Below are 19,777 nucleotides of genomic sequence, written 5' to 3' on the forward strand. Positions count from 1 at the left end.
CATTTATTAAAAATGCACTGATTAAGATATTAAGAAATAGTCGTTAGGTGTTTTGAGAAAGGACAGAAAAAAAAGATGAATTTGTTAACATAACATTTTTATCAGTATTTGTTTACTTCAGTACTCCAACTATCTGATCACACACGGCATCAATGATTTGTACAAAATAAAAACAATGTGTACGCATTGGTAATTGAGATGAGCTATTGTATGGTACACATTTTATCGATACATACAGTATATATATATATATATATATATATATATATATATATATATATATATATATATATATATATATATATATATATATATATATATATATATACATATATATATATATATATATATATATATATATATATATGTATATAGGCCAAATATATATATATATATATATATATATATATATATATATATATATATATATATATATATATATATATATATATATATATATATACATTGTGTAATTCACAGGAGTTGCTAACTAAATTATCAATTTAAATATTAAATGAGGTACACATTTTTTTTCTAAATAATTTAAACATAATTACACACATTTCTTTGTATGATCTGAAGAGCAAGTCCAAAATGTGTGTGGTGTACTCGCAAATATAAAATTAAATAAAAAAAACAACAATGTTAATTCCAAATTATTGACGATCTAAACATCAAAGTGCCTCCCACTCAATCTCACAGTCCACTAACCACCTTAGGTTGGCTATTGTTTCTTTAACATTGCACGGTGTTTCATAATCCAAAACTTGTTTCTTTTCTAATTTTTTTTGTTTATTTTTTTTATGAAAAAATTAATAAAAAAGAACGTTCTCGAAGTTTGACCTTGGAGCTTTACTCAGAATAGGCTATTAACTACAGTAGACTAGCGTAAACATGGAGACACTTGTTTACTGGTGGAATATATATATATATATATATATATATATATATATATATATATATATATATATATATATATATATATATATATTTAGAGCCCTTGTTACGTAGCCTATAACTCAAAATTCACACCGATGTAGCCAATCAATAATTCTTTCTTACTGCAATGTTTAGTTTTGAAAATAAAACCCAGATTGAAAAATGGCAGCTCTGACTTAGGCCTACATTTCCTTTTTTTTTAAATAATAAAGAAAGAGCTGAACGAAATACATGAAAGTACATTCTTGTAAACAATAACGTTGTGTAGCACAGAATCCAATGCCAAGGTCACATATCGTTACCCTGATTATTTACCAGAACCTTTCTTATTCCAGTGTATTAAAAAAGCTCCACAGTATAAGCTAGCCCTTACATTAATGCGCATGCGCAATATCCCGAGTTTCCGGAGTTTCAGCGCATGACACCGGAAATGCTATGAGATTCCTCTGATTCATGTTATAATTACAAATGTGTGAGGTACATCTTTCAACAAAGTCATTAATACCAACAACTGGCGTTTTTCTTATACATTAAGGACAAAGAGTAAAAAATACGACATACATTTTGCTGTTGTTTAAAATAAGTCGAATACTTTACAGGGATTTTGAAAAAAAGATCACACATACAAATATGAGAACATGTGCTTGGATCAGTTGTGTGGAGGAAGTTTAGGGTTTGAGGTGTGACATGATTTCTATGGATCAATGAATACACAGTGTAATCTATATATAGACGGTAGAGCCAATGATGACTGACGTTTGATTTTATCGTTGCAGGTTGAGCAACTAGATTGTGCCAGAAAAGAGGACATCAAATGATGACAATAAGGGTATGACCCCCCCCACCTCCCCCAAGGGTGGCAATAATATGACCCCTACTGGTGTCCATAAGAAATGACCCCCGCTGGTTTCCATAAGAAATGACTCATAATGGTGGCATTTTGAGATGACCCCCAGTGTTTAAAAAAAAAATGACCCCTATTGGGTACCACAAGAGGAGACCCCTACTGGTGTCCATAAGAAATGACCCCAATGGTGACAATAAGATGACCCCTACTGCCCACCTCTCTAAAACAAGATATTTGTCCAAGCAGCTAACCTCTTCCGGTCACCATATAGGGAGGACATTGCTTCTTCCGGTCACGATATAGAGAGGTCATTGCCTCTTCCGGTCACGATATAGAGAGGACATTGCCTCTTCCGGTCACGATATAGAGAGGTCATTGCCTCTGCTGGTAACTATGTCGACCAGACTTCACCCTCTGCCGTAGTTTTCACTTAAATTTTTAAAAATAAATCTTGCAGCAGGAAAGCAGCCAATTTTTAAACCAACATTCTTTCAAATAATTTGTTTCTTTTATGTTTTTGTATCTGAACCTGGGGTGAAAAGTTTAAGCTAAAAACAATCATTTAAAAAAAGTTAAAATAATGATTTCTGTCTAAGGGTCAGGAAAACTTAACTCTTGACAGAAAAAAAAAATGGCTAGGATGAGTTACTGCTCGGTTGGAGCAGACGAGCTTGATAATAAATAAAACAATAATAAATACCAACAAGCACTAGAGTCGTACTCTCAAGCCTAGTTGTGTGCCTGTTGAGCACACGACGAGTTATTTACAACATCCTGACAGATAGAATAACAAGGGAGTGAATTCATAAATCCTTGAATTGGCCAGGTAAATGTCAGTCTATCGGCTAAACCAGCCCATGGTTTTAGCTTATAAAGTGAATCTGTATTTCTGAAAGTTCAAATTTCATGTAGCTAATAACTGCCAGTAATTTGCTGTGGCTGCCATTTTTAATCGTTCCATGGCAAGGTGAGTTGAAATGAAATCGAATATTTTTGCCCCCACTGTGTTAGCGTGTACAAACCTCACCTCACAAGCTAGAGAGTTCGTTGAGATGATCTCACGAGCTGACACGGATAAAGAAATAGAAAAGACGTGTTTGGAATCACTGTGCTATGTGTTTGTTCAGCATTCCATCATCTATTAAGTTCCGACCTCCCTGAAGTTCCACCATGTCGCGCCTGTGCCGTGTGTTGTGTGTAAGCGACACAGTGGCTACCGTTACACACTATATGATCATGAGACGAGGTCAAGGTACAGCGAACACAAAGTCAAGATGGCCGCGAGCACGGCACGGTTCACTAGCGTCTTGGTGTGAATACTCTTGCCGCCATTTCCAACAAACTCGCCCTTGACCTGTACATCTAGAGATGTGATAAAAATAGAACGTTAAAACGATTACCTTTTAAAAATCATAATGATATTAGTTATAGATTGAGATGAGGCAGATTTGCAAGAAATGTCATTTTGTTAGCCTCACTAGGGAACTAAAAATGGCTTTTTGTTAGCTTCACTGTCATACAAAGAATGGCCTTTTGTGAAATCCATTAAGATATTAAGAATTGAGATTTCATTAGCCCCACTATGTATGCGTCTTGGGCTCATGTTTTGAAATGTATACGACCTGGGCTCGTGTTTTGAAATGTTTACGACTTGTGCACATGCTATAATAGATATACAGGGGCATTAGTTTTTAAATGTATACAATATGGCCATATGTTATGCGAGGTATACAACTTGGGCACCTGTTTTGAGAGATATACAACTTGGGCACCTGTTTTGAGAGGTATACTATTGGGGAACATGCTATGAGAGGTATAAAACTGCTCTGTACGCTTTTTTTTGAAAAAGTAGTGGTCGCAATTTACTCCCGCACATATTTCGGGGAGGGGGTGGGGGGGGGGGGGGTCGTGTATAAACGACAGATGCTATTTAGGTCGGTGTTACCCCTCCCCTCCCTCTTATAAGCACGCGTCGTCACAAACCAGACCAACACATCATCACAATTCACACCTCCAACATTACAAACCACCGCCAACATCACATAGACCACCACCACCACAAACCACACCACCACTACAACCACCAACGTCACAAACCACACAACCACCAACAATACAAACCATACCACCACAACCGCCAACAACACAAACCATGCCACCACAACCACCAACAATACAAACCATACCACCACAACCGCCAACAACACAAACCATACCACCACCACCACCAACATCACAAACCACACCACCACCACCATCACAAACCACACCACCAACATCACAAACCATACCACCACCAACATCACAAACCACACCACCAACAAAACCACACCACCACCAACGTCACAAACCACACCACCATCACATCACAAACCACACCACCACCACCATCACAAAACCAGGCCATGACCATTGAAATTTCCAATCAAAAGTCCACCCACACTCTTTGAATAACAACAGCAAGTTCACCACATGTGACCCCCCCCCTTTCAAGCCCATTGCGTAACAATCGAGACAAAAGTCTAAACCCACCCCTAAACCCATAATGTGTGAGGTCACATATGCTCTAACCCCCCCCCCCCTCCCCCTCCCTAATAGGCCATTAATGTTTAACATGAAAAAAATGTCTCACCTCTATTTTTTTTCGTTGACTCCGCTGAAATGAAAAAAAAATGCAAATCAATAATTGCTGCTGATTCTAATAGAGGACATGCGTACTGGTAACACAGTACCATAGGACATGAGTACTGGTAACACAGTACGATAGGACATGAGTACTGGTAACACAGTACCATAGGACATGAGTACTGGTAACACAGTACCATAGGGGAAATAAGTACTGGTAACACAGTACCATAGAGGACATGAGTACTGGTAACACAGTACCATAGAGGACATGAGTACTGGTAACACAGTACCATAGAGGACATGAGTACTAGTAACACAGAAGGGGACATGAGTACTGGTAACACAGTACCATAGAGGACATGAGTACTGGTAACACAGTACCATAGAGGACATGAGTACTGGTAACACAGTACCATAAAGGACTTGAGTACTGGTAAAACAGTACCATAGAGGACATGAGTACTGGTAACACAGTACCATAGGGGAAATAAGTACTGGTAACACAGTACCATAGAGGACATGAGTACTGGTAACACAGTACCATAGAGGACATGAGTACTGGTAACACAGTACCATAGAGGACATGAGTACTGGTAACACAGTACCATAGAAGACATGAGTACTGGTAACACAGTACCATAGAGGACATGAGTACTGGTAACACAGTACCATAGGGGACATGAGTACTGGTAACACAGTAGCACAAAACAAAGCCATGCTGTTGAACTAAACCAAGTTCAAATCAAATGTTAAACAACATTTAAATATACAATCAAGTACAGCGACTCTGTATTTGCCGTCAGCGCCAAAGGGGCAAGTTAAAAGTTAACATTGACAATTACAGGTTAACATTGTCTTCAATTTAAACTTTAATTTAAGCCGCACATTTCAGTTTCAAACATCCGAGGTCGCCTCAAGTTTTGGCATCCCCCCGCATACTTCAGTACATACCTACATTTTTGGCTTTTCCACGATTATTTCAGTACAGACCTACATTTTTGGTAGTTCCCCACATATTTCTGTAGTTACCTAAATTTTTGGCATTTCCCCGCATATTTCACTACAGACCTAAATTTTTGGCCTACCCCCGCATATTGCTGTAGTTAACTACATTTTTGGTAATTCCCCACATATTTCTGTAGTTACCTAAATTTTTGGCATTTCCCCGCATATTTCAGCACAGACCTAAATTTTTGGCATTCTCCCGCATAATTTAGTAGATACCTAAATATTTGGTATTTACCCTCATTGTTCTGTAGTTACCTACATTTTTGGTACTTCGCCACATATTTCAGTAGTCACCTAATAAAAAAAAAATCTCCACAAATTTCTGTAGTTACCTGATAAAAAAAAAATTCTCCACATATTTCCGCAGTAGTGTGGCCCAGGACCTAACTGTGGTAGAATTTATTTGCGTCAGTCCGAATCACGGAAATGCTAACGTAAGCTGAGAGAGCACACGAAACAGCCATGTTTGTGGTTTGTTTACTGCAGGTCTCGAGACACCGATGTTCTAACCAATAAAGATTACTCAGGTCACGTGGATGTTGCTCATAGCTGCCCGGATGTTTTGTTTGTATTTTTAGACTGACCCGTTTCTTAATTTTGTGCTTTACTCTAGATTGTTAATTTTCCGGTTTAACTGACCCATATCTGATATTGTATTAGTTTTGATTAGATTGTTAATTTTCCGATTTGAACTGACCCATTACTGACATTTTTGTTTTACTCTAGATCGTTAATTTTCCAGTTTTAGACTGATACACTTCTGAAGTTTTTGTTGCTATACATTACATTGTAAATTTTCTGGTTTTAGAATAACCCACATCAGAATACCAAACCCTGTTCCGCTTTGACTTGATGTTTTTATTTATATTCATCTGAAGAGCATCGATCATAATTTATAGCTTTGAATATTTATATGCATTGAAACAGGAACCTGTCAATCAATAAATCTGGTTTGAATATTTAAACAGATCAACATTTATGTTTGTGTTTGGCGTCGAATAAATTTTCTCATTTCTGCACTTCTTCAACCAGCTTTATTAAGTTTCGGCATTTTTAAACACCCACTACATTCCTACACTAAATCTTCACGCGTGCTACTTTATGATACAGCATGAATAATTTTATTTCAATGAGTTCAATGTTGTGTTTGCGACATCGAGTTTGTAGGTTAATTTTCTCAAGGTTTAAGATTAAACATTGTAGGTTATTTAGATTATCTTTCTCGTTCTGTTTAATGTTGTTCTAAAGATTAACAATCGTAGCTAAATAAGTTAATTTTCTAGCATTCTATGTTTTTTGAAGGTTTTAAAGTCTAAGTAGAAAAAAATTCATCAGTTGCATAGCTAATTGAGTAAGTAACTTTCTGCAATTCAGTACTGACCACTAGACCACACAGAAGTGTATAACATCAGATTTTATGTACTGACCACTAGACCACACAGAAGTCTGTAGGCTTGACCATCAAGGTATAACATCAGATTTTATGCACTGACCACTAGACCACCATCAAACGTCAAGTACAGCTTGACCATCAAGGTATAACATCAGATTGTATGCACTGACCACTAGGCCACACAGAAGTCTGTAGGCTTGACCATCAGGGCGTCTAGTAAGACACAGCAGCATGTCCCCCAATGCCGTTTCTTATTCCCACCGATAGATCTATATTGTCCCACCACTGTCTATTTTGTCCCACTGCTTATGACTACGTTGTCCCTTTTGCTGTCTATTTTGTCCCTTCTTCACAGTCAATTATGTCCTTTAACATTTGTCCACATATCCGTATGTAGCAGTATAACACTTCTTCTTCTTCTTCGTTCTTAATTTTTAGTGTTGGAAGGGATCGAGCCTTATCTGACAGAGGGTTTGAATTTGAGACTTTTTTCGACAGATATCAACCATGAGCTTTTGCCGACTCGACCACGCCTCCATCACAATTATGGATACGTGTCAACTGGTTATGCGCCATTGAGGCCATTGACTCCGGTTTCAGCCTGCTTTTCTTTTTGGATTTGCTTCCATAGCCTTTGTCCAACCAAGAACAAACTTGTTCGAACTTGAGACTTTTCGGTTTATCAACCATGAGCTTTACCGACTCGACCACTCCGACCCCGATCTAACACAGATTTAGGTCTAACTTTCATGTAACCGTCTAACACAGATTTAGGTCAACTTTCACGTAACAATCTAACACAGATTTAGGTCTAACTTTCGTGTAACCGTCTAACACAGATTTAGGTCAACTTTCACGTAACAATCTAACACAGATTTAGGTCTAACTTTCGTGTAACGGTCTAACACAGATTTAGGTCTAAATTTCGTGTAAAGGTCTAACACAGATTTAGGTCTAAATTTCGTGTAAAGGTCTAACACAGATTTAGGTCTAAATTTCGTGTAACGGTCTAACACAGATTTAGGTCTAAATTTCGTGTAACGGTCTAACACAGATTTAGGTCTAAATTTCGTGTAACGGTCTAACACAGATTTAGGTCTAAATTTCGTGTAACTGTCTAGTAGAACTAGAACAAGTCCACCAGACACCGATAATCAATAATTTATGCAGATTTTAATGCCAGATCCTTGTAGACAAACCCAATCTCCTGGTAATTTCTGCAGGCTAAGAATAGCATCACGTAGTTGATAGAGAAATCAGTTCTCTAGCACCGACTCGTGGTACTAGACGGACAAGCACCAGTCTTCATCGTGTTCATTTATTTTGGCGACTCGCCAAATCTAATAATTGCCCAGAGAATAATTTTAGGGTTTCAAGAAATAACTGATAATAATCCATAGCTTTTGATATCGTAGTTTTTTCTGAGATAGAAATTTTTAATCATTCTCAGTAATTATTTCAGTTGAGGATTAAAGAAAAAAAAAAGAACTTAACGATAGGCATTTTAAAGGAAATGAATTATTGCAATAAAAAGTTATATATGCATTTTATTACGGAGATTTGTTAAAATTGCGGGAATTAACTAAATATCGGATTTTTTTTTTTCCAATCATTGACATTCGCTTAAATCACAGAAATAGGTTTAAATCATGGGCATTTATTTAAATCAGGGAAATGAGGTTTAATTACGGATAATTATTAAAATCTCTAAAATTTTCTAAATCATAGAAATGTATTTTAATCTGTATTTTAATTTGTTTTATACTGTGACCTTGAGACGTCAACTGGTTTTAAAAACTGTGACCTTGAGGTGTTACCTAACATTTAACCCCGTGACATTGAGACGCAACCCACCACTTAACCCTTGACCTTGAGGCGCCACATACCACTTAACCCCATGACCTTGAGACTTGACCTACGGTATAACACTTACCGCTTACCGCTTAACCCCATGACCTTGAGACGCCACGCATCACTTAACCCCGGGACCTTGAGGCGCCCCCTATCACTTAACCCCTTGACCTTGAAACTTGACCTACCGTTTAACACCGTGACCTTGAGATTGACAATGTCGTTGCTGCTGCTGCGACAGATGTAGTCGCCGGTGTCGCTGTGTGAGCTGTGGTCGATGATCAGCTCGGAGACGAACGATCGATCGGTCATCGATTGATACTTATCAATCGTGACGTGCCTGTGGACAAGTTCAATAACAAAAATATTTTTCTCGATGTTATTGAAATACATAATTGATGTGTTCAGTTTCACGTCAGTGTTTACTTTCAAAAGTTTAGTATTCGGATTTTAGTCTTGCGTGTATTTGAATACATGTTAATTAATATAAACAGTGAGTGAATATTTAACACTTAGAAATCAGACATTGACGTCACACTTCTAGGGCGGGGTGGGGAGGTTTCGGAATGTTGTGACGATGTGTGACGTCTGAGTGGGTGGGGGGGGGGGGGGGCGTGTCAGAAAGTTTCGCGTTTTTAAAATGTTATGTACGAAACTGAATTTTAGCCGTTGGGTTTTGTTTTTTAAAAGGCTGTTTATGTAAATTGTAATAGAAATTGATCAATATACTCAAATATGGACAGAGCAGTAATAATATTTTAGAAAGGAGTCGATGTTTAAAAAAAAAAAAACAATTTTGAGGGGGGTGACGCCATTTTAGGGGTGGAAGTCTAGCTTTTTGTGAAGATTGTGAGTAGAGATAGAAAAAAAAATCGTTAAAAGTGTGACGTCATTTATGGATGACCACCCTAAAACGTAGAATAAAATTTTATTTGCTTTAAGATTTCACATCACGTAAATCGATCTCAAATCGAGGCCCACTAGAGCCCAATTTAAGACATTACGATTCCATACATACCGATACTTAGTGGAATCGATTTTATCCCCACCCTTGAACCAGTCGATCTCGTCCGGTACCCGTGGGCCGCCCGACGCATTACAAACCAAGTGGATCTTTTCCCCTAGGTCAACGAATCTTTTCCCAGTTATGGAGATGGCTGTGGGGCATTGAAAAGATATTCAGCGTTAAAAACATAAACACAATCTTAAAAACATAAACACAATCAAAATAAAACAAATAAAAGTAAGAGGCTCAAGAACAAAATAATAAAAAAAATGTTTCGTTTAAAAAAATTAATGAAACCAAAGTATTGAGTAAATTGTTTAAATATTAACTGTATTTGTTTTATAGAAAAATATAATTGTTTAATTAAAAAACGAAACATAAATTGGTTATAAAAAGAATACAATGCTAATTACAACTATAAAAAACAACAGCTAAAGTTACAGTAAATAAACGGGTAAAGAGCAATGTTTAGTTCTTCACGTAAAAAAAAATTAAAGCAACAATCGTAAGATAAATAAGTTAGTTCAAAACTGGTGAACGAAACCGAAAGAAATAAAAAAAAAAACAACAACCAAAAACAAACAACTACACTGGTGTGAAGCGATGTAAAAAATGTTGTGGATTCTCTTGTGTTTCTAATAATGAAATGATGTTGTTATAGAATATTTAATTAATTGCTTGTTAAGAAAGCGAAAAGGACAAGCTAAATACGTCGTAATTAGATCGTTTGTGTAAATCTAATATTTATCAGATTTAAAAAAAATTAAGCTGGATAATGTATATTAAAGAATGTTTGTTTATAGTTGAATTTTCGTTCAACTGTTTGAAGCTAAAAATAACTCATTAAGTCGAGTCAGCGTAAACTTTTCTGTTCTTCCTTCACGTGCACAATGTGAGTACTTAAAATCTTTTGATGAGCTTTACCCAGGGAGCCGAGTCAGACAAGCCAATAGGTACGGTGTGGATGGGATTTGAACCCGAAATGTAAACTGTACTTAAAACATTTTAGAAATTAGACTCTAGTTATACACAATGTAAGCATCTATTTTAATGACGGAATCTACTATCGTTTACAAAACGTTTCATGCAACTATAGGCTAAGGAAACCAGAGATGAATCAATCTTGGTTACATTTTGAGTCCCAAACATGTGTACTATAAAAATGGTATTAAACATAGGTTTATGGGCATGTATCCCCGGGCATTAACATCTTGGACCCCACGGGCACTCACACAACAGCAGAGGCGTAGCGACCCTTCCCGGCGCCCTGGGACAAACTTTTCGATTTGCACCCCCCCCTCGAGATTTCGATTTGCACCCCCCCTCAAACTTTCGATTTGCATCCCCCTCAACCTTTCAATTTATTTTTCCAACCCATTTTGGCGCCCCCTAAGGTCGGCGCCCGGGGACATATGTCCCCCCCCCCCCTCGCTACGCTACTGCACAACAGTACCAATAGTAACAGCAAAAAAAGCAAAAACTCAAGCAGTGACGACCTTGCTACAACAGTTCTCGGCATGCGGGACGGGCTCTTAATCTGGCCCCACCTCACCCTCTTATAATTAACCCCACCCTCTTATAATTAACCCCACCCTCTTATAATTAACCCCACCCTCTTATAATTAACCCCACCCTCTTATAATTAACCCCACCCTCTTATAATTAACCCCACCCTCTTATAATTAACACCAGACAAAATGGCTCCCGTGGGTGTTAGAGGGAGCCTCTCCACGGGCCCTATACCCACGATGAACTAACATTGAAAAATAATAAGGGACAAGAAAAAAATGCAGCAATGAAAAATTTTGGTTTGTAAAGATAAGAGTTTTGGATTGAGAAGGAATAATAACATAGCTGTGAATTGTGTAACGATGGTGTTAGTTTGTGTATCGATAGAAGTTTAGATTGTGTAGCGATAGAAGTTTAGATTGTGTATCGACAGAAGTTTAGATTGTGTAGCGATAGAAGTTGAGATTATGTAGCTAGTATTTTGTATTGAGTAGCATTAGTACTGGAGTGAAACTGGTTTCTAACCTTTGTTATTCTGAGAAATTTCCCCGTCTGTGACGTCATCCCCTGTAAGAAATGAGTGCGTAAGGTTTGAGGACCGCTGACAAATGTCTTTCTAATTCATTTGTTTTTAAAGTTTTATTCGCGTCGCGAGCTAGATTTAACCCTTGCAAGTAACCTACACATATATCTCAGGATTGTTCCCATTCTACCAGGTCAGGAAACGCATTTTTTCTTAATTACATTTTTGGAAATCCCCAGGTAAATTATGTTAAATTTTTTTTAGTTTGAAATGTGGTTTTGATTGTGAAATATTAAGGTTTAAATGAAAAACATTTAAAAATAAGCCAAACAGAAAGAAATAATTCAGCGTCTAAAAAGCACTACTAGTCTAAATAATTTGTTTAAAATTTAAAGCGTTATTATAACTATTTTTAAACACAGGAACTAGAAACACAATGAAGCAAAAAATAAAGAAGACAACAGGTGTACATTTAACATCAATGATATTTGACAGTTGTGAAGACCTGCAGACGACACTATAATTAGATTAGATCACGTGTTGTAGCTTATAGACAGACCAAGATGGATAAGGGTGACCTATCCATATTAGAATCTTCTAGGTGTCTGTAGTCACGCTTTTTTTCCCCACGCGGCTAAATTTAGAAACAGGGGAGAGAACTACTGACTCCCTTTGCTGTTAAAATTGTTATAGTCTTCAGCTGTCAAAAACTATGCCGGAAAAAAAAAAAACTTTTTGTTTTTTAAAGTAAAAAAGATTAGTTGTTTTTTCAACTTTACGGTAGATTTTTTCCCCTTTGTTTGATTAATTCAGTTTTTACACACACATTTAAAGATGGCTGGCTCAATCTAATGAAAACTCTTGGCAGTTACCGGCCTTACATGTATGTGTTTACACCCTCTCGGTTTCAACGTTTCAAGGTTATCTTCAACTAAAAACAGGCCCATTTCTAGATCTTTCTTAACATGACTCAATTAGCATTGTATGTCTCAGTGTCTGGAATTAACTTAAGTACGTTTGGACGTCAAGCATTTACGCTGATATTGTTTTACGTACCAGAATAAATATATTTATAGAATGACTTTCATTTTGTTTTTAATAAATTAAAAAATAAAATAACAACATGCTTTTCTATGTAACACGAACATTAACCATAGTAAAATACACGAAAGTGATCAATGTTTTATGTAAAAATAAACTTCAGTTAAAGAATAAAATGTTATTTTTATGTTGGAGTGAAAAGTTTGAAGTAGGCATGGAAAGAAAGTGGAAATGGCCGCGTCGTGTGAGTTATCCTAGGTGAGTACGTACAGCATCCGTGCATGCCTGCCGCGCCGCACACGCTGACCGGGACGTTGGGGACGTTGTTGGTGTGACCCTGGGGCGGATGTCTTGGTGAGTTGCTGGAATCTGAAAATCCAAGGTGTCAATGAGCGCTACATGTACTGCAGGTGGGTGGTGGTGGCTGAGGGGCGGGGGGTGAAAGGTGGGGTGAGTGGTATTGCGGGAGAGGGGTGGGGGCCAGAAGTAAGGGTTACAGAAATGTGAGGGATGGGGACGAAAAGTAGGGGGAGAGAAATATGAGGGGTGGGTAGCTTGGTGGGGGTGAGAGGTAGTGTGGGAGAGGGGGGCGAAATGTGAGGGGTTGGGGCCAGAAGTTACATAGATGTGAGGGGTGGGGATGTAAAGTAGTTTTGAGAGAAATCTGAGGGGTGGGGTCAGAAGAAGAGGTGAGAGGTGTAGCTGAGAGATGAGATTTGAAGATGAATTGTTCAAGTCTGAACATGTTTAAAGTGTTTGGGCCAATAAGTGACGAGGACAGCTAAATGAGAAAAGAAAATAGACCCCCCCCCCGCCTCAAGGTATATTAAATCTTTGAGCTCAACATTAGTTATCAGAACATTCTGAACAATGAATCAATATTTTGTTCAGCCAACGTCAATTTGATTCACTTGTACAACTAAACGGCTATGGTCAAACAAGTCAAAGAGATCTGTGCTAGCTATTGATTAACTACACAGGGAACCTCAATGGGTCAGAGAACTAAATTCCAATAGTTTTCAAATGTACTGGCGAGGTTATATGGGATTTACATAGATGCGTAATAAACGCTGATATAAAAAGAGATTAGGTAGAGTAAGTGGGTTTGGAAAATAAAGTATAGTAAGAGTTGAGTGCGCCTTTCTAGCGTGATAGTTTTAGAGATGTTGAAATATTACATTTTTTTTAGTGAATTTAAAACGTTATGGTTTTAGTTTCAGAGACGTTGAAATATGAAACACATTTTAGTTACAGTTGCTTAGTAATTGTTATATTACCACGCATGTATTTGGTCAAAGTAAATAAAGGTGTGGTTAATCTGTAGGCTAATATAAAAGCTTCTGTGGTAGTTGACCACTTAAAACAAGACCCTAGGTACTTTACTTCATGCACTTTAAATGGTAAGCCATTTTATCCCACACTTTTACAATATCAAACGATGGAACTATAACCAAATATCTCCATTTTAGCGCGATATTTTATAAGTCGAAAGAAAAATATTACAAATTAATCATAGGTAAGACAAGTTGAACATTTTTTAATTTAAAGAAGGTACACATTTAATAATAAACCGGGAGTGATCTCCCCTAAACTTTCTCGAATATTCTTATATAAAATAACAGGGGATGGGAACTCGGGCTATAGACATGATTTTTAATCCATTTTAAATACTTAAAGTTTTAAAAATAGAATAAAATCTCGTAGACAAATTAATTGCACACCAAGTGAACGCCAAATAAAAAAGCGCATAATGGTGCGCAATATTATTAGTACTTTTAAAATTTACATTAGTTTTTTGAGAAATCGGAAGTAGCGTAAAGTACTACTTTCAGTCAACGAAAATGACTCAAAATTTAACAGAAGGTAGAGAATTAGATCTTTTACTTACATATAAAATTTCATTTATCTATCTGAAATAGTACTCAAGTTATAGGCTTTTGAAAAATTTAAAGTAGGAAAAGTACCACTTCCGGTTATCGGAAATCGCTCAAAAGTTGATACGGATCTACGATTTTGATTAAATACTTATATATGAAATTTCATCAATCTAGCTGTAACGGTACTCAAGTTATCGTGTTTACACACAGACAGACAGACACACAGACACACAGACAGACACACAGACATACGGACAAGATTGCAAAATTATGTTTTTCCGTATCAGTGAGGTGTGAAACGTCGAGATTTGTAAAAATCTCGATTTTTTTTTTTGCACGATTACAAGACTTTCCCTATACTTCGTATATACGAGAAAGTAAAAATGGACAAAAGTGTTACTTTTGAAATGTGTTCTCTAAATACGGAAGTTCCCGGAGTGCAATAACAAAATAATGGAGACAACATTCAGTCTAAAGTCTAGACTAACAACTTTTGAAGGAACAACTGACACAAGGAACCGAACGATGACAGGAAATACTATCAGCAGGGAACAAAGGGAAAACTATTTCTTACACGGCTCTATTTGAGATAAAAGAATCTTCATTTTACGAATGTTTTTTTAAAATATTTGTTATTGCTGACAATTTCAAGAAATTGATTCAAAATCCACTCCACTGTGTAAATAAATAAATGCACCTCTTAATGAATGCAAGTTTTACAACACGGCTTTTTAAAACATATTCGATGTTTCTAAAATATTTAAACACTATATATATATTTAAGGACTCAGTTCATTTTAATCATCGATGTATTATAAGGCTTAATTCTATTTTTGGTATTTCGGTTGCCATTTTTTTCAGACAGACGTGCTTATACAACAAAGATTTACAACACATACTGTCTTACATAAAGATGCGTGTTTCTATTGGACAACAATTGTTACGACATACAGGGACAAGATGATGGGATACACTTGATATATGCATATATATATATATATATATATATATATATATATATATATATATATATATATATATATATATATATATACATATTCACATTACTATAGTGGAGGTTTTGCTTAAAATAATCTTTTTATTTCAAAATTCGAAGAACCTGTCTAGACCACAAAAAAGCACACACACACACAAACACACACACACGCACGCAAAGCCTAATAGAAAACTCACAACTAAGAATACGAGTGATAATTTTAACATTTTTTTTTTTTTTAAAGTGGTCATCATGGTCAGTAAAAGCCATAATAGACCTTCGGATGGCGCCATTCCACAGCCATTTCACATTAGCTGGGAACATTTTTGCGGGGTACTTTAGTCTATGAGCTTACGTCATACACAGCGCTACGATTCTCGGGGAAGCATTCATTAGTTTTGGCACTAATGTTAGCTATCAGAGCGAGCGAGAAGTGGCATTTAAAGATTGTTTCGTTAATCGATTTCACGAACTCCAAGTTTTTTTTTCCTTCTCTTAACCGGACACAGATCACGACATATAGTTAAGTCGAGGCTTCTCGAATTTTTTTTGCAAGGGATCTGTGGCTTATATCATGATATATAGTTAACTAGGGACTTTCAAATAGTTAGCTTGGGGCTTCTCGAATAGTTAAACTTGGGGCTTCTCAAAGTTTTCAATAGTTAACTTGGGGCTTCTCAAAGTTTTCAATAGTTAACTTGGGGCTTCTCAAAGTTTTCAATAGTTAACTTGGGGCTTCTTAAAGTTTTAAATAGTTAACTTGGGGCTTCTTAAAGTTCTAAATAGTTAACTTGGGGCTTCTCAAAGTTTTCAATAGTTAACTTGGGGCTTCTTAAAGTTCTAAATAGTTAACTTGGGGCTTCTCAAAGTTTTGGATGCAATGGGTCAGCGATGTTTTTTTTTAAACTTTGAGGTTGGGGGTAGGGTGGACGCTGTGGATATTTTATTTCAAACACTTAATGCGCATATGTATATATATATATATATATATATATATATATATATATATATATATATATATATATATATATATATATATATATATATATATATATATATATTGTTGCGAACAGTGTTTCTTTCAGACATCTCTCGGGGGAGGGGGGATGGGGTAGCAGGGGCGTCGTAAGGTTTTATGCTCCCTGCCCTCAACAATCACTACGTCTCTTCGTTAATACCCCGAGCGTAATTAAATATAATTTTAATTAACGCAGCAAGAACTATAATATTTACAGTAAGTTCTATAACAACGTTTCTCTTAGTGGCGATAATTATAACTAATTTTATCCTCACGTGCATAACAAAGTATTCACCCTCAGGGCTTTACCGGCAAGCTAAAAAAAAAAAAAAACTTTACCAAAAACTTTACCAACCCTTGAGCGAGCATCATGGGGTTTGTGCTGGAATCGATACATTCATTTACGTTTTATCAAAATATGTATTGAGCGAATACGACTCCTTTCTAAAATTCCACAAAAGAGTTCCCATGCTGAACAAAGACGACCACTGGTTAGCTGACCCTCCCGGGCTTCGGTGTGAGGGGGGTGTTGTGTGAGGGAGGGTGGGGGTGTTAGACAATGGGGTGAATGGCAAACTGCACCCACGGCTCTTTACAAAAACTACGGGATGTGGCCCCTAAATATTGCCAGGGTTTAGATCAGAATAGAAAAAAAAATTCATTGAAATGAATTCCCACCTCTAGTTCCATGTAAAAAAAAAAGCATCCATTTCTAACCAAGTGCACTCAGAACTGGCGCTATATAGGATATCTTAAGGGCATACCACGTGGTGCATTTGCCGCGAAACCTGAATGTGTGTGTGTGGTGTGTGTGGTGTGTGTGTGTGTGGGGGGGGTGATAATTAACTAGATCTTCGGTGTCTTAAAATACAACGGACAACTTGATGATTACGTATTCTTGTCGATCTATGCACAGACTTGGCAATATATGTACAGATTTGTCAATATATGTATAGATTTGGAAATATATGCACAGAGTTGGCAATATATACCCAGACTTGGCAATATTTGCACAGACAAAAGGTATCCTCATGGATATACATCTATCACTAGCAGATAGAGGTAAAAATGTTACTAGAAAAAAACGACAACAAAATTCGTCCTCAAGATATTCGTGTACATTTAAGCTTCGTTTTTTTTATACGGTATCTTTATTACAGTCTCCATCAAGAAAATCATCAGCATTAACATAATTAGCTGCATTGATAAGGATGCTGATATTCCAGTCCGATTTGATACGGAGGATGGTAACATATTTTCATTGAAGTCGGTATCACGCGTTTATTAGCATAATTAACGAAGTGTTAAAGCTAATGAGTTTTCGCCTGAATGATTAAATGCGGGATTACGTTCATTTTGAGTAGACTAAATATATGGGAAGGTAAAAAGTGAATTGAGACTGCTAGGACTACAACCCATTCAATTTAATGACTTGAGTTTTAACTAGTCTAGCGAGTACTTTCGTCATTGGCATCACGCGCTGTATAAAAATGTAATAAACTGTCTTATGAGTAGCTGACTAAGCCACAGGTAATGTCAGAGGTCAACTAGCCAGACGTCATTACAGCACTTCGTTTTTATTATGCTGATATTGTCAGTCTTGAAATGACACAACAAGACACCTATAACTTTATCCCGGCAACAGATACAACCAACGCCCATGCATATCCTATGAAGCAAACAAATTATTACCAAATTTAAAAAAACTGCCCATTTACCAGCGAGAGAATAAAAAAAGTGCATGTAATAAAAGCTTGCACAAAAAAAAATTCCCATCCACAAGCATTGTGTGTGTGAGAACAATAAAATTATTTAAAACCGCTCCCAAAACGTGGACACAATATGTCATGTTTGTCACGCTACGTGATCACGCTTGTCTAGCGTTGTTCACGTCGAAAGTCTGGGCTGGGAGAGGTTTTGTGTCACACTGACAGGCATTTATGGTCTCACATACAGGCTGACAGGCATATGTGGTCTCACATACAGGCTGACAGGCATATCTGGTATCCCCTTTTGTGACCGTGATCGAATCCACATAATACAGACACGTGAGAGCAAGCCCGGGTAAAAACATCCACACAAACATCGCCACACATTTACACTCCCCCACTCAAGTAGATGTAAATGGTGATTTACACTCCCAACACACATAGGTAACGCAAAGCGTTATTCATACACGCACACTTTCAGGTGATGTAAACGGTAATTAACGCACCACACAAATAGATGATGTAAAGGGCGATTTACACACCCACGCAAGCCGCTGATGTAAAGGGTGATTAACAGGGATCTATGGGAGAATCTCTTGGTACTCATACATACACGTGTGTGTATAATTTATAATATGGGTATACTTAAACACGCCACCTTTTCATAATTGCATGGACAAAAGCCGCTAATGTTGCTTCCATACCATAATCAAACTACTAACCCCACTTATAAATAGAAAATTAGTCGAATTTTCGTTATATTTTAAGTCATCACATATTTAATTTATGAATCCTAATAAAATATCTAATACGTGAAACAACTTACAGTTTGTGTAAGTTTATATTGATCTTTTATTGGTAACATGTTTGGTGTTAACTCACGTCAGAAGAAAAAATATTTTTTACAAAGATTACCGACGTAATGCAAGGGGAAATTACTCTTAGTACACGGACGAAAAAAAGGAGAAAAAATAAATCGAGTGTGGTCGGGCAAAGCGGGATAACTTTCAAATAAAGCCAGGAACTTTAAAACGCGAAGACAATTTTCTGACACGTTCGTCTTTTAATTATCATTTATTTATTTGTTTGAAAGAAGGCGGGGTCTGGCTAGGAACGTTCAGCTGGTTGAAGGTCCACACAAAAAGAAAGACAAATAAACGCGGAAGAAACCACAAAATTCCAGATTTATTTTTCTTCTTGCTCTGATGTCTTTAGCTTTTTTTTTTTTAAAGTTAAGATTGGAAAGAAAAAAAAAATGACAAAAACAAAATCTTTTATGCAACAGATTTTTTTTTAAACGAGAAAAACGGATAATGAAAAAACGATTACTCGTGTGATTTGGTTTTTAACTTCTGTCTTTAGAAATGTAGAAATTCTTTTAGAGATTGGCTATTTATAAAATAAAATAAAAAACCTGACGGTTATAATATG

At 36.6% G+C, this 19,777-nt stretch overlaps 1 protein-coding gene across 5 annotated transcripts in view; it reads right to left on the reverse strand.

Annotated features, from left to right (window-relative positions):
- Positions 1-423: 423 nt before the first annotated feature.
- LOC131953760 (uncharacterized) overlaps positions 424-19,777 on the reverse strand; it is a 178,355-nt gene continuing 159,001 nt past the window's right edge. For 4 of the 5 annotated variants that reach the window (XM_059317115.1, XM_059317117.1, XM_059317114.1 and 1 more), the window contains 6 exons: positions 13,016-13,114; positions 11,707-11,748; positions 9,685-9,823; positions 8,855-9,006; positions 4,419-4,442; positions 424-3,148 (listed from right to left, as the gene is read on the reverse strand). In XM_059317115.1, the coding sequence (XP_059173098.1) occupies positions 3,021-3,148; positions 4,419-4,442; positions 8,855-9,006; positions 9,685-9,823; positions 11,707-11,748; positions 13,016-13,114 (584 nt within the window). In that variant the 3' untranslated portion in view covers positions 424-3,020. The remainder of the gene's footprint in view (positions 3,149-4,418; positions 4,443-8,854; positions 9,007-9,684; positions 9,824-11,706; positions 11,749-13,015; positions 13,115-19,777) is intronic. The other variant, XM_059317118.1, reaches the window with a different exon arrangement.

Source organism: Physella acuta, unplaced genomic scaffold (assembly GCF_028476545.2).
Source record: "Physella acuta isolate Inbredline_101_S28 unplaced genomic scaffold, ASM2847654v3 ptg000948l, whole genome shotgun sequence".
Lineage (NCBI taxonomy): Eukaryota > Metazoa > Mollusca > Gastropoda > Physidae > Physella > Physella acuta.